We start from the raw sequence: 18,369 nt of genomic DNA, 5'->3' as shown, positions 1-18,369 counted from the left end.
CAAGGTCTGAGGAATTGAACCAAATAAGATAGAAGAGGCAAGGAGCAACTTCCAAGTAAAAGGCTAAACCCTTAAATGCTTACATAACCCTTTTACTTGGAAGAAAGAGGGTTGGTGAATACAGTAGTTTCCAGAAATGGTGGCCGAGGATGTAATTGAAGGATGTGAGGGACATAAGTACATTCACATAACTGGCACATTAAGATTATAACCATTATTCTAATGACAGATGCAGCCCTCTGCCAGGGTATTAAGTGTCTTACTTGCTGGCAGAGCTTGGGAAGGGAGGACTGGAACCAGAAACTGGAGAGCTGCTTGGAAGCCACAAGGAGTATCTGTGAATGTCAACGTTATTCTTCCTCTGTCTCTGTGGACTGCTATTTTTTTATTTTTAGTCCTATGTCCCATGTTGGAATATTCATAATCCTGTTTTTCAGTCTCAGTCCCAATTCCTGAGGGAGGAAATCTGACAGGTCCAGTTTAAATAAAGTTACCATTCCACATTCTATCAGCTTTGCAGGGGGCAGAGTCATGCAGTATAAATATGACTGGAAATCCACCTTGACTTAATGAAGTAGTTCTAGAGAAAGTGAAGGTTATTATAGATTAGTAAAACACACCAAAAGACGTAAGCCAAATACACATGTGGATTACAGTAGCCATAAATACATTTAACTTATTCTTTTGAGATTTAAAAATCCATAGTTAAGAACTAATCTATAAACTTGCTAAAAAAAAAATAAATATATGGGATAAAAGTATTTCATTGTTTGTTAAAATAGGGATTTGATTTTTTTTTCCCTTAAATTTTAAGGTTTCAGGTTCTTGCATGCATATTTTTAAGTTAGACCGCACTGTTTATGGTTTCATTTCCTTCCTCCCTTCCTTAAATCTAGTTCCTCCAACAATCAAGTCCTCGGGTCTTTCTGAGAGAGTTGTGGTGAAATACAAGCCTGTCACCTTGCAGTGCATAGCCAATGGGATTCCAAATCCAGCCATTACATGGTTAAAAGAAGACCAACCTGTGAACACTGCCCAAGGAAACCTTAAAGTAAGTGTAAATATTACAGAGCACAAACTAAGAAAGCTACGTAGGTCTGCCTGGAAATATCAAATTATTTGTTTTTAACCGTAGATTTTTCTGTTGGACAGATTTTACAGAAAATTTATTAAAATATGCATTTTTCTTACAGTTTTTAAGGATTTAGCTTAATATTTTGACTTGAAAAATGGAACTAAAGGCTAAATAACTTTAACAATAAAGTTATTTATTGTTAATAAATAACTTTATTGTTAAAGTTATTTAGCCTTTAGTTCCATTTTTAGCCTTTAGTTATTTATTGTTATTGTTAATAAATAACTTTATTGTTAAAGTTATTTAGCCTTTAGTTCCATTTTTAGCCTTTAGTTATTTATTGTTAATAAATAACTTTATTGTTAAAGTTATTTAGCCTTTAATTCCATTCTTCAAGATACCGATTTTAAGATAGTGGTTGTTATTTATATTACTTTGGTTTATACCTAATTTAGTGGTTAAAAACCTGGTGTCTCACAATTGAACAATGTTCATCAATAATAAGCCAAAAATGTTCACCATTAAGTAAAATTAAGATCGTCATATTTACGTAAATAGAAGTAAAATAACTCTTGAAAAGCATTTTTAAGAATTAGTTTATAAGCTTCAAGAGGGCAAAGACTCAATTTTTTAAAAAGTGAATAAGTTCAATTTTGTATCTTTCATAGTGAATATAGCCCCTGGCATATAACTGTATCTCATTACATATTTGTTAAATTAGTAGATCAATGGTTGATAGATATATAGATAGTTAGATAAATTTCAAATCTGGATGATCTAAAGGATGCACTTAAAATCAGCATTAATAGATTTTGCTAATAGGATCAAATTAATTGACTAATGTGGGCTTGAATTTTACTTGTGAGTTTTCTCTAATGAGAGGCATGTTATGTTCCTTTTTTAGTAGAAGTGGTGGATATCTGTTAAGTTTCAATTCCTATTCCAAATCCAATGAAAATAATCTTACATCTTTGTGCAAGTGAAAGATTCACTTTGTAGCCTTCAGACATCGTGCAGGTAAACAATTGTTTACCTGGGAGACAAATATTTGTCATATTATCATACAAAAGTAGGATTGCAAACTGTAATGAATTATTTAAAAAGAAAACCTAGAGGTATAAGAACATATGGTGAGAAAAGTCTTTGAGAATGAGGAAAATTTATGGGAAAAGCCCTGAGTAGAGTTCAGAAGACTTTATGGAAGTTAAATGGTTGAATTAATGGAAGAGAACTGGGTAGAGTGTTTCAAAGAATACGTGCATGGGCAAACAAAGCAAAGGTGAGCATGGCACCTCTTGAGGACCAGAAAGCCAGCCAGTGGGCTGAGGAAGAGAGCAAGGGAGAGGTGATGTTAAAGACTAGAGACTAGATAAGAGGCATTTAAGTAAGGTTAATTATTTTTACTTTAAGGCAATGAGAGACCTTTGAAGAGTTTTAAAAAGGAGTGACATGATCAGGTTTGCATTTTAATTCGTTATTCAGACCCATTCCAAAGAATAAATTGGAGGAGCCAATAATAGATATTTAGAAACCAATTAGAACCTATTTACATTTGTCTAGGAGAGAGAAAAGATGGAAATTTAGACTCATATACTGGCCATGCAGATGAGGATACTTGCATAAATTGGTGAGATGTGTATTAGTTAAATCACTAGGGGTTGATGAAAGACTGTTTATGAAAAGTGAAGGAGAGGGATGTGTCAAGGAAGACTCCTAGGATTCCAATCTACACAACAGCATGGAGAGAGCTTCCATCCAGTGAGACAGGAGACTGGGCGGGGGACAAGTGTGAGGTGAGAAAACTGATTTGAGTTTTAGACTTTTGGGGGTTGAGCTGACTATGAGATAAACTAGTGGAGATGTCAGTAGATCATTGAATATGTGGTCTTGGAGCCCAAAGGAGAGTCTGGCTGGACATACTGGCACATCAACAATATTTGAAACCATGGGCATGGATGAGTTAATCCAAGGAGAGGATAAAGGGTAAGATGAAAATGGGCAGAGAACTGACCTAGTTCAGTCTTAAAAAAATTACGGCATTTAAAGATCACGTGTCAGTCCAGACATGAATATAAATGTATAAATGTGTTACTTAACATGTTTATAACGGTATGGATGGAGAATACGTTAAGTGGGAGTTTACATGGGAGAGTTTGAGAGATCATTTGGGGTCAAAATGTGGTGAGCCTGGAGAGCTAGGCTGAGTTCAGATTTCATTCTGGGCAAGGTGAAGAGCCATGAATGAACTTTGAAGGGAAACTGGTTAAAGGATCAAATCTGAATTTTAAGCAAATTATTCTGGCAACAATATGCAAGATAGGGTAACAGCTGGGGAGGTTGGAGACACTGGAACATCAGTTAAGAAGCTATTATAATCCCATAGTGGCTGTGGAAATGGGAAACAGAGGATCTGAGAAATATATAGTGGCATAATTAACATTATTCAAAGTAGGCTCCAAAACCTAGATGACTGGAAAAATAGTGGGTGCCATTAAACAAGACTGGGAACATGCAATCAGAAGTAGACTTTAGAGATACAAGGAAAAATGTATCAGCTTAATTTTGGATATATTAAATTTGATGTACTAACCTGTTCAGCAGCTTGCTGGAAGGACACATGCAGAGATCATGAGAGAAGGTGAGGCTATCCTGTAAATTTAAGATGCATTCAAGTTTTTCATTGATGCCATGAGTTTGGATAAAAACTATCAGACAGCAAAGTTTCCTGGGTGTGGGACAGGAAGAGGAAGCAGATTCTAAAAGTTAATTTCCTAAGAAAGTCAGAGAATTAGACCTGAGGGAATGCTTATCTTTAACACCCAGAAAGTAGAGAGTTTCAAGGAGTCAGTAATCAACCACACCAAATGCTATGGATGGTGGAGGAGAGTATGAGCTTATTATATAGGCTGCTGAATATTGTGATTGGAAGTTGCTGGTAACCTCTGAATAGTATGTTTCAAAGAATAACCTCTGAATCACCAGTTTCAAAATGGCAGAGGCCAGTTGCAATGGGCTTAAGAGAGAAATTGGGAAAAATAGGAAGAAATTTATCTGCATTCCCATTATCCGTATTTTATAATTTTATTATTTTTCTGGCTCCCATGACCATTTAATAAAAATTCATTGTTTTAAACTATTTATGAATTTTTACATAGATGCGGTCAGGTTTTTCCACATAGCTTAAATTTTCATCACATAAGTCTTAGTTCAGTGCTAAAGTCTTTTATTCAGTATAACTATACCAGTAAGTTGGCCTTAGGTTATTTTATTTTGTGTTTTCCGGAGAATAAGAAAAGGCTTTTCAATCAAACTAGTCTATTATCTTCTGCATGATGATGTGATCTCCCCCTAGTCTATCAAGAGTTTATTAAAATACTGGCATGAAAATAGTGATATTATATATTTAAATGATTTTTCTATTTCAGTGACTGTTTTTAAATCCAAGTATAAAGTACAAAATTCCTCTGTGCTTTCTGCTCCCAATTAGATACAGTCTTCTGGTCGAATTCTACAAATTGCCAAAACCCTGTTGGAAGATGCTGGCAGATACACATGTGTAGCTACCAATGCAGCTGGAGAAACACAACAGCACATTCAACTGCAAGTTCATGGTAATATAATTTCTACATCTTAACAAAAGCATGTTTGTATCACTCTTTTAAAAACATGGTGGGCTCATTTTTATTGAATTACAGTATAAAAGAAATTAGTGTTTATTAGTCTGTGTGAAGAAAACCCTAGTGTTTTTTTTCCATTATTGTAATTATTGCTCATGTTAAGATCTTCAGTTTTCAGGTTGTAAACCAGGACGTACTGGAACTCATAATTAAATACACCATCCCTGTGTTTTAAGTTATCTGTATTCTGTTAACTTACAGCGGTCTACAGATAACTATTGTTGAAAAGACAGAAGTTGGCACCATTTTTTTATTCTTGTCTGTAATTTTCTTGCCTGCTATAAGAAGGATTTTGTAGAAGCCATCTTTGGCTCAGGATCTTCTCCAATGTGCTTTAATAAGAAGTCTTGGTGGATATGGAGCACCTCATTAATATAATAGCTTCACACTAAACTTGAAAGACTACATAATCTTGAATATGTGACTTTAGATCTCTAGAGGCTCATCAGAAAAGGCCAATAATTAGAGGCCTGGACTTTCCTAATTTAGCCAGAATATTTGCAGAAAGCTGTTCAAGATTTTCACGTACAAATTATTCATTTTCTCTAATTCACGATTTCTTGTTCCATCTTTTCTTATCCATTCATTCGTATATTCACTTCACATTTACCAAACAATTAAACCTAGAATAATGCCCTAGTACCTAGCTTAATTCCAGGTATATAGTAGACAGTCAAAAATATTTAACAAACTAAAGAGTAAACAGCAGGTAAATGAAAAATCTTTAATTAGATATTAGATTCTTCTAACTTGCTTCTTTGCACATTTTCTTCTATTTGAATCAACCAGTTAAAAAGAATCAAATCATCAGTTTCCTAAATGTTTCCAATAAACTAATTTATTCTTTTCCCAGTCCCTGAAATATGAACACCTAACTTTGTGACATCTACATACATAAACCATGTGGGCCTTTATTCTTTCACCGAATCATGGTTGGGAGACCAATATCTGAATGTAACCATGTTGGAGTTGGCTAACCATGCTAGTGTGGTTAGGGGACAGGCTGACCCTGCTCTACTGTAAGTTGCCTTGCATTTGCCTCGTTCCCCATAAGGCTGTTGTCTCTTCCTAGTACTCTTGTACAGCTGTGTCCAGCATCTACTCAGACTTACATTTCCTTCTAAGAGTATGCTGGGGGACATCTCTCTTCTTTCTTATTTCTCTACCCTGAGGATCCTTTTGTTCTTCTGCAAGCTGTTTATCTACCCTCTCCCATCAAGTTTAGTTCTTATCTGGTCTCTGTTACTGACTAAGAGGAAACAGTTAAGTGAGATACAATGGCATGATGAAACCATCTTAGGCACTTGGGAGTCAGGCCAACTTTGGTTTAAACTCTATGCTAAACATGATGTGTGTTACCTTGATTAAACTACTTAATTTCCATTAGTATCTAACTTCTGTAATGATTTTGAGGTTTAGAGATGATAGGTGTAAAACATCTCCCACTTCATAAACACTAAATAAATGGTAGCAGCTAACTTTGCTAACTTCTACTTTCTGAGGTGTTTTAAAAAAGAAGGATGTTTTGTTCTCTAGACTGTTTTAAAATACTTAAATGAATGCTCCATAACAGCAGGCCCCAACCTTTTTTGGCACCAGAGACCAGTTTATTGGAAGACAGTTTCCCCACAGACTAAGGAGAGGGATGGTTTGAGGATTATTCAAGTGCTTTACGTTTATTGGGTACTTTATTTCTATTATTATTACATTATAAAATATAATGATGTAATTATACAACTCACCATAATGTGGAATCAATGGGAGCCCTGAGCTTGTTTTTTGGAACCTAGACAGTCCCATCTGGGGTAATGGGAGACAGTGATAGATCATCAGGCATTAGATTCTCATAGCGAGTGCACAATCTAGGTCCTTGGCACGGATAGTTCACAGTAGGATTCATACTCCTGTGAGAATCTAGTGCTGCTGCTGATCTGACAGGAGGCAGAGCTCAGGTGGTAATGCTTGCTCTCCTGCCACTCATCTCCTGCTGTATGGCCCAGTTCCTAATAGGCCATCGACTGGTATCAGTCTGTGGTCCAGGGATGGGGATCCCTGCTGCATAATAAAGGACAGAGTGTATGTCTCCAGTCCTGGAAGAATCTGCCTGGAACAGATGCTCTAAAATTTCAGTATTCATAAAAGACATGTGAGTTGCCAATTAAAAATACAGCTTCCTGGGCCAGTCCCAGATCTCCTGAAACAGAACCTCTAATGTAGGTGGTCCATGAGCCAATATTTGGAAAAACATTGGCACAGACACTAAAGACTGGCCAAAAGACTTGCCAATGTAGTCAAGACTGACTGAATACCAGAGTCTGTGAGAGAAATCAAGTAACCCATCAAATAAAGAGGAACAACAGAAGAGAAAAAGCATAACTGATGCCTAAGAAGGCACAAGTCTGTTAACCTGAATATTTTAACAAAATGTTGGTTGACAGGAGATGTAATTAGGGTGCACATCTACATGGAAAATCATCAAAGAGAAGGGGGCAGGCCGGTAAACATATGAGTTAATGTGAAAAGAAAGAGAAGTAGAAGATTAGTCATTGTAAGAGCTTATTAAAAATTGCTGAATCAGAGGGAGAATATAAAACTGTCTTCCTGATGCAAATCACAGGATACAGGTAAGTTATAGTAGTAGCTGAAAACATTTCAACTAATATGATCTTGACTTGCGCATATAACAGTTCATCCCCCTTAGAGAGAATAAATGATGAAGTGCACTTCTAATCTGATACTAATGATAATCTGCCTGGAAAAAGCAGTTGGCTGAGTGTGTGTGATGGTAATCTACACAGAAAGCTGGCATTTCACCTGGCACTCCTGACAGCAACATCACATTGGACACATAAGGCTCCAAACCTGACTCTGTCCTCTTCAGTACTTGTATTAATAACTTTACTGATAATTGGAGATGTTTAAAAAATCTAGGAAGATCTAAGAGACAGGTTGATGATAGACTTCAAAAAGACCTCTGGTTAAAATGACAAGTTAATATAATGTGGACAACTATATAAGAATAGGATGTGAAAAGCGTGGCTTAAAGGATAGCATACATTGAAATACTTGAGTATTTGAATTTGGATTGTTCCAATTACTGTATATATGAGAATTTAGTTTCATAAAAAAGTTAATCAAACTTAGCAGTCAATAGCAGAAGTTACAGTCTGAGAAACAAAAGAGGAACTAGTCCTATTAATACTCCTGCTCTTTGAATGCTTCCAAAGTATTGCCTACAATTCTTATTTGATGTATTTAAAAAGAGGCATTGCAAAACCTATAGGGCAGCAATCCTTATGTAATTAGGTTCAGTTATTAAGTTGTCAGCCAAACCTATAGTTACTTTTGAAGTCAGGGTTTTTTGTTTTTAGAGACAAAGTCTCACTCTGTAACCCAAGTTGGAGTGCAGTGGCACGATCATGGCTCGTTACAGCCTGGATCTCCCTGGGCTCAGGTGATCTTTCCACCTCAGCCTCCCTAGTAACTAGGACCACAAGCACATGCCACCATGCCTGGCTAACTTTTATAGTTTTTGTAGAGATGAGATTTCATCATGTTGCCCAGGCTGGTCTTGAACTCCTGGGCTCAAGACATCTTCCCACCCCAGCCTCCCAAAGTGTTGGGATTACAGGTGTGAGCCACGATGCCCGGCCCAGTTTTGTTTTGTTTTTTTAATCCCAGTCTTTATTGATGAATACCACATTCAGCAAATGTGCATTTACTACAGTTGTCATCCAAAAATGTCTAATTTTAAAAAAATTCAGTGTTCCAATTGTTTAGTGTTTTCCTTTCTTATGAAAATAGTTTAGATACTGCCATTCTTCTCAACCATAGCAAAAGTTGTTTCTAAAAGCTATAGTAAGGGTGCCTGTTCTCCTGAACGAGGAGACCAAGTCATGATCAAGAGAAGAGAAACGTTCTCATGTTGTTTTCCAGGGTGAGGAGGTTCTGTCTTTTATAAAGGGCAAGAGCCCTCAGTAGGTGGTCTTTTTGATCATCAAAGTTTAATAATTCTGGAAGTTTTTATTCCCTAGACCAAACTATGAAATTATATCTAAACCTCAAATATTTGCCAAGTGAAACAGATGTTTCCACAAACAAATGATTATTTGGAGTCTAATAGCCCAAGCATTCATTTTCTCTGCACACAATTATTTCCCAGGAAAAAACATCAACCAAGGTGAAGCACCCAGAAAAAGCACAATATTGTGGCTTCAAAGTTAGTTTTCTACATTGCCAATTAGTAACTGCAGGATGAAGAGTTACCTTCCTCATCTGTAAAGTGAGAAGGATAGTGAGAGTACACCACAGTTATGGAGGTTGAGTGAGGATTAAATGAAACACTACATGTGAAAATCTTAGCCTGGTGCCTTGCTCCTACTCAGCATCTGTAAATGGCAGCATAAAGTCTCTCTGGCAAAACACATATTTGACTTCTGGCCCTTCTCACTGCACCATTTTGACAAATATCTCTAAAGTCCTCCTGCCTTTGCTCTTGGCCAGGAACTCTCTTGGGTCTGTATTAGTTGTCTGGTAAAAACATTAGTAGAGCACCCCTTACTTTTATTTTGTTTCTCAAAAAGTATTTGCTTGGCTAACATCTGCTCACACCCACTCAAAAATGGTTCCTCTATCATTTCTGTGTTTTGTTTAATAGCTCAATTGTGGCCTAAAGGAGAATCGGGAATGTTGTAGGGAACATTTTCTTTTTTCATGGATAACTTCAGTTCAGGACTCTATGATTTTCTTGGTCTAGATTAATTTATTCAGTAGATAGAGAATATTAACTCACCAAAATTACATTTAGATCACTTTTGTACTACCTGAAATTTAACCAGGATTTGAAGGGCTATTCATGACCTGCATAATTAAATAATAGGCAAAATCTCGCAGACAATGTGTCAAGAAGAAGGTATTGTGGTTTTGGCATGATATGTACATGCAGCTTTTGGGAAAAGAAAGAAAACCCAGCAAACTGAATGGAATTCAACCTTCCTGGAGAATGCAGACATCTTATTATTAAAATAAGATCATAAGATATTGTTACTTTATTGCTGCTCTATCTAGAGCAATGATCTCCTAAGTTTCAACACTATGCATTTCAATGCTAGAAGGGAGCAATGGAATTTATATTCGTATTTACTTTTTACCTCAAAATGAGAAAGAAATTGGGCTTTTAAAATATTTTTGTATGGACTTACATTAGAACATCTCTGGTGTTTGAGGCACTGAACCGTCACATGCTTTGTAGGCAGGATTATAATTGTTTGGCAAACAATCCCCTCAAGATTCAGTGGGTTCTGGTCTACTTCTTTGTCAATACCATGTGCTAGTAACATACTCAAAGAGCTTTTCTCTACAAGGCCCTTAGTCGTTAGCTTTCCTCTTTTAGTTACTAAATTATGTTTTGACATTTCTAAAGCATTTGTTTGTTTGTTTGTTTGTTTGTTTGTTTTAAGACAGAAACTCACACTGTCACCCAGGCTGGCATGTGCAATGGTGTGATCTCAGCTCACTGCAACCTCCTATGGCTAGCTGGCTAGCCATATGCAGAAAGCTGAAACTGGGTCACTTCCTTATACCTTATACAAAAATTAACTCAACATGAATAAAATATTTAAACATAAGACCTAAAACCATAAAAACCCTAGAAGAAAACCTAGGCAATACCATTCAGGACATAGGCACAGGCAAAGACTCCATGACTAAAACACCAAATGCAATGGCAACAAAAGCCAAAATTGACAAATAGGATCTAATTAAACTAAAGAGCTTCTGCACAGCAAAGGAAACTATCGTCAGAGTGAACAGGCAACCTACAGAATGGGAGAAAAATTTTGCAGTCTACTCATCTAAGAGCTAATATCCAGAATCTACAAAGAACTTAAACAAATTTACAGGAATGAAAAACCAAACAACTCCATCAAAAAGTGGGCAAAGGATATGAACAGACACTTCTCAAAAGAAGACATTTATGCACCCAACAAACATGTGAAAAAAAGCTCATCACCACTGGTCTTTAGAGAAATGCAAATCAAAACCACAATGAGATACCATCTCACACCAGTTAGAATAGCGATCATTAAAAAGTCAGGAGACAACAGATGCTGGAGAGGATGTGGAGAAATAGGAACGCTTTTACACTGTTGATGGGAGTGTAAATTAGTTCAATCATTGTGGAAGACAGTGTGGCAATTTCTCAAGGATCTAGAACCAGAAATATAATTTGACCCAGCAATCCCATTACTGGATATATACCCAAAGAATTATAAATCGTTCTATTATAAAGACACATGCACATGTATGTTTATTGCAGCACTGTTCACAATAGCAAAGACTTGGAACCAATTCAAATGCCCATCAATGATAGACTGGATAAAGAATGTGCCACATATACACCATGGAATACTATGCAGCCCTAAAAAAGATGAGTTCACATCCTTTGCCGGGACATGGATGAAGCTGGAAACCATCATTATCAGCAAACTAACACAAGAACAGAAAACCAAACACTGCATGTTCTAACTCATAAGTGGGGGTTGAACATTAAGAACACATGGACACAATGAGGGGAACATCACACACCAGGGACTGTAAGGGGCTGCGGGGCAGGGGGAGGGATAGCATTAGGAGAAATATCTTATGGGGTGATGGATGCAGTCAACCATCATGGCACGTGTATACCTATACAACAAACCTGCATGTTCTGCACATGTACCCCAGAACTTAAAGTACAATTAAAAAATTCTGAGCTTGTTATTCACAAAGAGACCACAGATATAATTCTCATACTAGAAAATTCACCCTTTTAGAGTGTATAATTCAGTCAATTTTAGCAGTTTGTATCTTTCTAAAATTTTTTTTAAATCTAGGTTATCTAATTTGTTGGCATGCAATTGTTTATAATCTTCTTCTATAGTTTTGTTTAAATTTCTGTAAGATTGCTAGTAATGACCCTGCTTTCATTTCTGATTGTAGTGACTTACTATAATTTTCCTGTATTATAATTAGAATCTTAATTTACTACAGTTTTCCTGAGTACTATAATTAGAATCTTAATAATATTTAATAGTATTTGGATTAATATCAATTTAATTTCCATTAAAATTTATATTTCAATAGTATACAAAAATTTTTTCCTAATTAGCTCTCTCTCCCCTCTTTTGTGCTATTATTATGCAAATTACATTTTTTAAAGTGTCCATTGACACAATTATTGCTTTATACTATCATCTTTTAAATCAATAGGCGAGAAAATGAGTTCTGAGCAAAATATACAGTTTTTACTTCTTACATATTTACTTATTTAGTTACCTCTACCAGTGGACTTTATTCTTTTGTGTGTATTAGAGTTACTGTTTCATTTCAACCTAAAGAACTCCTTTTAGTATTTATCATAGAGCAGGGGTCTTGTTCTTCTAGAAATATCTTAATTTCTTCTTTAATTTTAAAAGACAGATTTTCTGGATATGAAATTCTTGGTTGATAGTCATTTTCTTTCAGCACTTTGACTTTCTCATCTTACTACCTTCTGGCCTTTGTGTTTTTCGATGAGAAATTGGATGTTGGTTGTATTGAGGATCTCTGTACATAAGTCACTCCTCTCTTAATACTTTCAAGATTCTTTCTTAGTTGTTGGTTTTAAACAGTTTGGTTTTGGTGTCTTGGTGGGGATTTCTTTGAGTTTATCTAAGAGTTTTTTTTTAAGCTTCTTACATATATAGATTGATGTTTTTTCTTCAAATTTGGGAACATTTCAGTTACTCCTTTTTAAGGCATTCTGTCTGTACCTTTCTCTTTTCCCCCTCCTCTGGTACCCCCATTATGTTTGTTGGTGTTTCTACAAGTCTTAGAGGCTCTATTCACTTTTCTTTATTCCTTTTTCTTTTTATTCTAAAATTGGATTATCATCTCAATTGACCAGTCTTCAAATTTGTTGATTTTTACCTTCTTCCAGCCTAAATATGCTGTTGAGTCTTTGTTGCTCTTTTGAATTCTAGAATTTTTATTTGGGTTTTAAAAGTAATTTCTGTCTATTGATTAATACTCTATAGTTAGTAATAATTCAGCTATTTTTCTTTGGTTCTTTATGCATGGTTTCCATAATTCTTGAAACATTCAGTCATCCCTCAATATCCACATGGAATTGACTCTAGGACCTCACATGCATACCAAAATTTGTTGATGCTCAAGTTCCTTACATAAAATTATATAGTATTTGTTACAACAAAAACAAAAATAAATGGGACTAATTAAAAACCTTCTGCATAGCAAAATTAATAATCAGCAGAGTTAACAGACAACCCACAGAGCAGGAGAAAGCATTAGCTGACTATGCATCTGGCAAAGGACCAATATCCAGAATTTACAAGGAACTCAAACAGATCAGCAAGAAAAAAGAAATAATCCCATCAAAAAGTTGGCAAAGGATGTGAATATACAATTATCAAAGATATACAAGCAGCCAACAAATATGTGAATAAAAGCTTGACATCACTCATCATCAGGGAAATGTAAATTGAAACCACAATAAACTACCACCTTACTCCTACAAGAATGGCTGATATGGTTTGGCTGTGACCCCACCCAAATCTCATCTTGAATCTTTATATATGTCATGGGAAGGACCCAATGGGAGGTAATTGAATCATGGGGTGGTTACCTCCATGCTGATCTCATGAGATCTGCGTGGTCTTATAAGGGGCTTTTCCCCACCTTTGTTCTGCACTATTCCTTGCTACCACCATGTGAAGAAGGATGTGTTTGCGTCCCCTTCAGAATGATTATGAGTTTTCTGAGACCTCCAAGGCATGCTGAACTGTGAGTCAATTAAACCTCTTTCCTTTATAAATTACCTAGTCTTGGATATGTCTTTATTAGCAGCATGAGAAGGAACTAATGGCCATAATTAAAAAGAAAAAAAAAAAAGATGTTGGTGTGCATGTGGTGAAAGGGAATACTTTTGCACTGCTGGTGGGAATGTAAATTAGTACAACCACTGTGGAGAACAGTATGGAGATTACTTCAAGTACCAAAAATAGAACTGCCATTTGAACCAGCAATCTCATTACTGGGTATCTACCTAAAGGAAAAGCAGTCATTATATGAAAAAGACACATGCACATGCATGTTTACAGCAGCACAGTTTGCATTTGCAAAGATACGGAACCAAGCTAAGTGCCCATCAACCAATGAGTGGTTACAGAAAATGTGGTGTGTGTATGTATGTGTGTGTGTGTGTGTGTGTGTGTGTGTGTATATACACACATATATATATACGCATATACATGTATACATATACATATATATGTATATGTGTGTGTATATACATATAAGCATATATATGTATATATATGTGTGTGTGTATATATATATATACACGTGTGTGTGTGTGTGTGTGTGTGTGTGTGTGTGTGTATATATATATATACTCAGGAATGGAAAACCAAATCTTGTATGTTCTCACTTATAAGTGGGAGCTAAGTCATGAGGATGCAAAGGCAGAAGAATGATATAATGGACTTTGGGGATTCATGGGGGAAGTACGACAGGGGGATGAGGGATAAAAGATAACATATCCGGTACAGCATACACTCTTCGAGTGATGGGTATACTAAAATCTCAGAAATCACCACTAAAGAACTTATCCATGTAATCAAAAACCACCTGTACTCCAAAACTATGAGATAAACATTAAATTATATAATATTTGTATGTAGCACATCCTCTTATATAGTTTAATCTCTCTAGATAACTTTATTCTCAATACAATGTGAATGCTATGTAATTAGTAGTTTACTACATTTTTTATTTGTATTAATTTTTATTGTTGTATTATTCTTTTTTATTTTAAAAAATTTCTAATCTGTGGTTGATTGACACTGCAGATAGAGAGGGCCAGTTGTATGTGAAATAACTGATTTAAAGTTTTTGTCTAGTATATCCAATATCTAGGTTTCTTGATGGACAGTTTCTGTTCTGCTTCTTTTTCTGTGTATGAGCCATGCTATCTTGTTTCTTAGAATATGTGATTTTTTTTGTTGAAAAAGTAGATATTTTAAATAATATAATGTGGCAACTCCAGAAATCATATCCTTCTCTCCTCATGGTTTTTATTGTCATCATTTTTGTTGCTGGTTTTCATTGTTGTACCTTGATTCATTACTAAGTAGGCGGAATACTGGCATCCTCCCAAATGTTCATATCCTTATCCTTGAACTTATTAATATGTTAGGTTACATCGTAAAGGGCAATTAAGGTTGTTAATCACTTGACCTTAAAATAGGAAAATAATCCCTAATTATCTGGATGAACCCAATGTAATCATAAGGAAATGTGGAAAAGGGAAGCAGAATATCAGAGTGACATAATGTGAGAAGAATGCTCCACATATCCTCATATGCCCTGCCCATTGCTGGCTTTGAAGATGGAGGAAATGGCCTCTAGAAGTTGGAAAAGGCAAGGAAACAGATTCTCCTCTAGACCCTCCAGAAGGGAGTTCAGCTCTGCTGATACCTTAATATTAACCCAGTCAGGCCATGTTGGACTTCTGACCTATAAAACTATAAGATAAATTTGTATTGTTTAAGCTACCAAGTTTGAGATAATTTGTTATAGAAGTATAAGGAAACTAACTTTTCTGTATATGTTTGATGAAGTCTGTTTTTACAGACGTTAAAATCCCCCTGAGGAAAAGGTTTGTGCTGACAGAACCTTGAGTCTGGTTAAATAAAGACAAATCATGCAAATAGGGATTTTCAAGGAAAGGCCAGACAGGTCAAATAATGACAGTTCTCTCAGAATGATACTTTCGGGTAGCTCAAAACCTGTTGCACTTCCTTCAGTATCTGGTAGGCTGCTTTTTTCACTGTGACTATTGGACTCTGTTTTCAAGTTTGACTGAGCTGGAGAGAGGATGACAGGGCTAGGTCAGTTAAAATGCCACAAAACTCACTGTTCTTAATGAAGTTTAGCTATTTATTTTTAATAAATACTTTTTGGATTTTTGCAAGTCTTTGGTTAATTTCCCAACTTCTGAGAAGGTTGATTTTGATGATGTTTTCAATGTTTTTGTTTCTTTAATGAAGGAGTAGATTTGTTGGTCCTTAGTCTGGCATTGTTGCTGACATCCGATCTTTCTTTTTTTAAATTCTCTAGTGAAGTGAGAAATCACCAACCCATTCCATAGCTCTTGTATTTCTTATTCCCATCATAGTGTTTTATTGCAGCAGCTATGTAGTCTGTCAAATTCTTCAGTGAGCACTTCAGTCCAGAAGGCTTCAAGTATTTAAAAAGCTATTTTGAAAGAATGTGCCATGGACTGATTATTTTTCCTTTTTTCTTTTCCAGTTGGAAAAGTTAGATAGCCATATTTAGAGATTTTATGTCCATAAATATTGTGTTGATAATCAGAATTCAGTGCAGAAAACAGAAACATTCTAGGCATTTCAAACAGTTAGGGTTACTACATGGAATTAAATGAATAAAAAAGGAATTTTAAGAGTAGAGGATGGTCTAGGGTGAGTCTTTGGGAACAACTCCCAGAACAAAAGAGATCTGACCCAAAGGACATCTACTTTTGAAAACAGACTTTATTTTAGACTTATTAAAAAACAACTTTGAGTTTTATTATCTTCTTTGATTTTGTTTGTTTTCTGCTTTTATTTCTATTACTTATTTCTAGTCTCTTTTGGTTTATTGTATTGGTCTTCTTCTAAATTCTGGGTTGAGTGCTTAGGACTTTGTTTTCATTATTTCTTAGTTTTAAAATATGCTAATTTGGCTTTAGTGACATCCTATAGGTTTTAATATTAATCAGTTTCATTTTATGTTTTTCTAAACTTATACTCTTATCTTGATTTTATCTTTAATGAGATTTTATCCCATGTAGATATAGCTTTATAATTTTGTTGCTTATTTATATTTTATAGTTTTATTAAATTGTGAATATAAAATACTTTAATTGGTATTTTGTGGGCTAATATTTCATTTTGAAAATTATCCATTGTCATTTGAAAAACATATATATTCTTTGATAACTACAAATCCCCAAACACACACATACATATATGCATACACAATCTGGATGGGTACTTTTATTTTTCATATTCTTTCTATTGCATTTTTTGTTTCACTACATGCCAAGTTCTGAGGAGGACATATTAAAATACACCACTTTTAGAGTTTTCAAATTTTCCTTGCTTCTTAACAATTTTTGCTTTGTTGGTCAATGCATAAAGTACTGTTATTATATAATATTATTCATCAATTGTAGCATGTTAATATAAATGATGTTGCTTTGTCACGTTCAATAATTTTTGCTTTGTATAGTTGTCAGAAATTGATCTCAAATTGTTGTATATCTTCATCCAGCTCCTTATTGTAATATTTTTTGTGGGTTTTTATTTGTGCTCCTTATCCACTTAGATTTTTTAATTAAAAAAATCATTGTAACCCATTGTATTCGTCCATTTTCATGCTGCCCTGATAAAGACATACCTGAGACCAGGTAATTTACAAAAGAAAGGGGTTTAATGGACTCACATTTCCAGATAGCTGGGGAGGCCTTGATCATGGAGGACGGCAAAAGACATGTCTCACATGGGGGCAGACAAGAGAATGAGAGCCAAGCCAGTCTCATGGTTCTAAATCATCAGATCTCATGAGACTTATTCACTAGCACAAGTACAGTATGGGGGAAACTGCCTGCATGATTCAGTTGTCTACCACTGGGTCTCTCCCACAACATGAGGGAATTATGGGAATTACAATTAAAGATGAGATTTGGGTGGGGACATGGCCAAACCATATCATCCATGTAAGTATTAAAGTGTCAAAAAGTCACTATTTTTAATGTTAAAACTGTCTATTAAACAATGAAATGAACTCATTCATATTTGTATATTTAATTTTATTTCTGCCATTTTACTTAATTCTACTATTTTTTCTTGTTTTCTGTCCTTCTTTCCCCCTTTCCTGTTTTTGGTAGATTAATGGATTGATGGATTTATTGATTGTATGTGGGTTGAGGGTCTCTAGTGCATTGAATTAGTTAAATTTAGCAAATCCTTAAAATGTGTGTTTTTCTATCAACTTCAGATACTAATTTACAGTATCTTCTTCAAACAAGACACAATCTTTAGTTCACTTGTAATTTTGTAAACCCTGGTATGCCTCTCACACTTCTTGAGATACTGTTGAAAACATGGCATTAATGTTCCAAGTTATTTCTTTTACATTATGCTTCTCAGACTTTATGAATTCCTACTTTCCAAGTACGTTAAATAACAACAGATCAGCATTATCAGTAATTATTTAAAGTTGAAAATGTACTTTTCTGTTTTATTTTGTGATTAACTTAAGTATAAATTTTATATCAAAAGGAAAATCCTGCCAAGACACATGCAAAAATTATTCTAATTTTTCTGAAATAGTTTAAGACAGTCCAAAGATGCTATCCAAATTACTGTCCAAAGATTAAGTAAGATATTTTAAGATGTTGATTTCTTCTTCACTGGAAGAGTTCAAATTTAGTAGATTAATTACTTCTTGGCAAAGATAGTTACTCACCAAACCAATCAGATTAAGTACTATAAAAAATGTTTCTTTAACTTTTCT

At 35.1% G+C, this 18,369-nt stretch overlaps 1 protein-coding gene across 7 annotated transcripts in view; it reads left to right on the top strand.

The window, feature by feature from the left end:
• Positions 1-18,369, top strand: part of HMCN1 (hemicentin 1) — a 528,603-nt gene that overhangs the window by 364,290 nt on the left and 145,944 nt on the right. For all 7 annotated transcript variants that reach the window (XM_032291619.1, XM_032291616.1, XM_032291617.1 and 4 more), the window contains 2 exons: positions 897-1,051; positions 4,563-4,686. In XM_032291619.1, coding sequence (XP_032147510.1) covers positions 897-1,051; positions 4,563-4,686 — 279 coding nt within the window. The remainder of the gene's footprint in view (positions 1-896; positions 1,052-4,562; positions 4,687-18,369) is intronic.

The sequence above is a fragment of the Sapajus apella genome, unplaced genomic scaffold (assembly GCF_009761245.1).
Source record: "Sapajus apella isolate SASKATOON/1434 unplaced genomic scaffold, GSC_monkey_1.0 scaffold25, whole genome shotgun sequence".
NCBI classification, from domain to species: Eukaryota; Metazoa; Chordata; class Mammalia; order Primates; family Cebidae; genus Sapajus; species Sapajus apella.
This window is presented reverse-complemented; position numbering and strand designations above follow the sequence as displayed.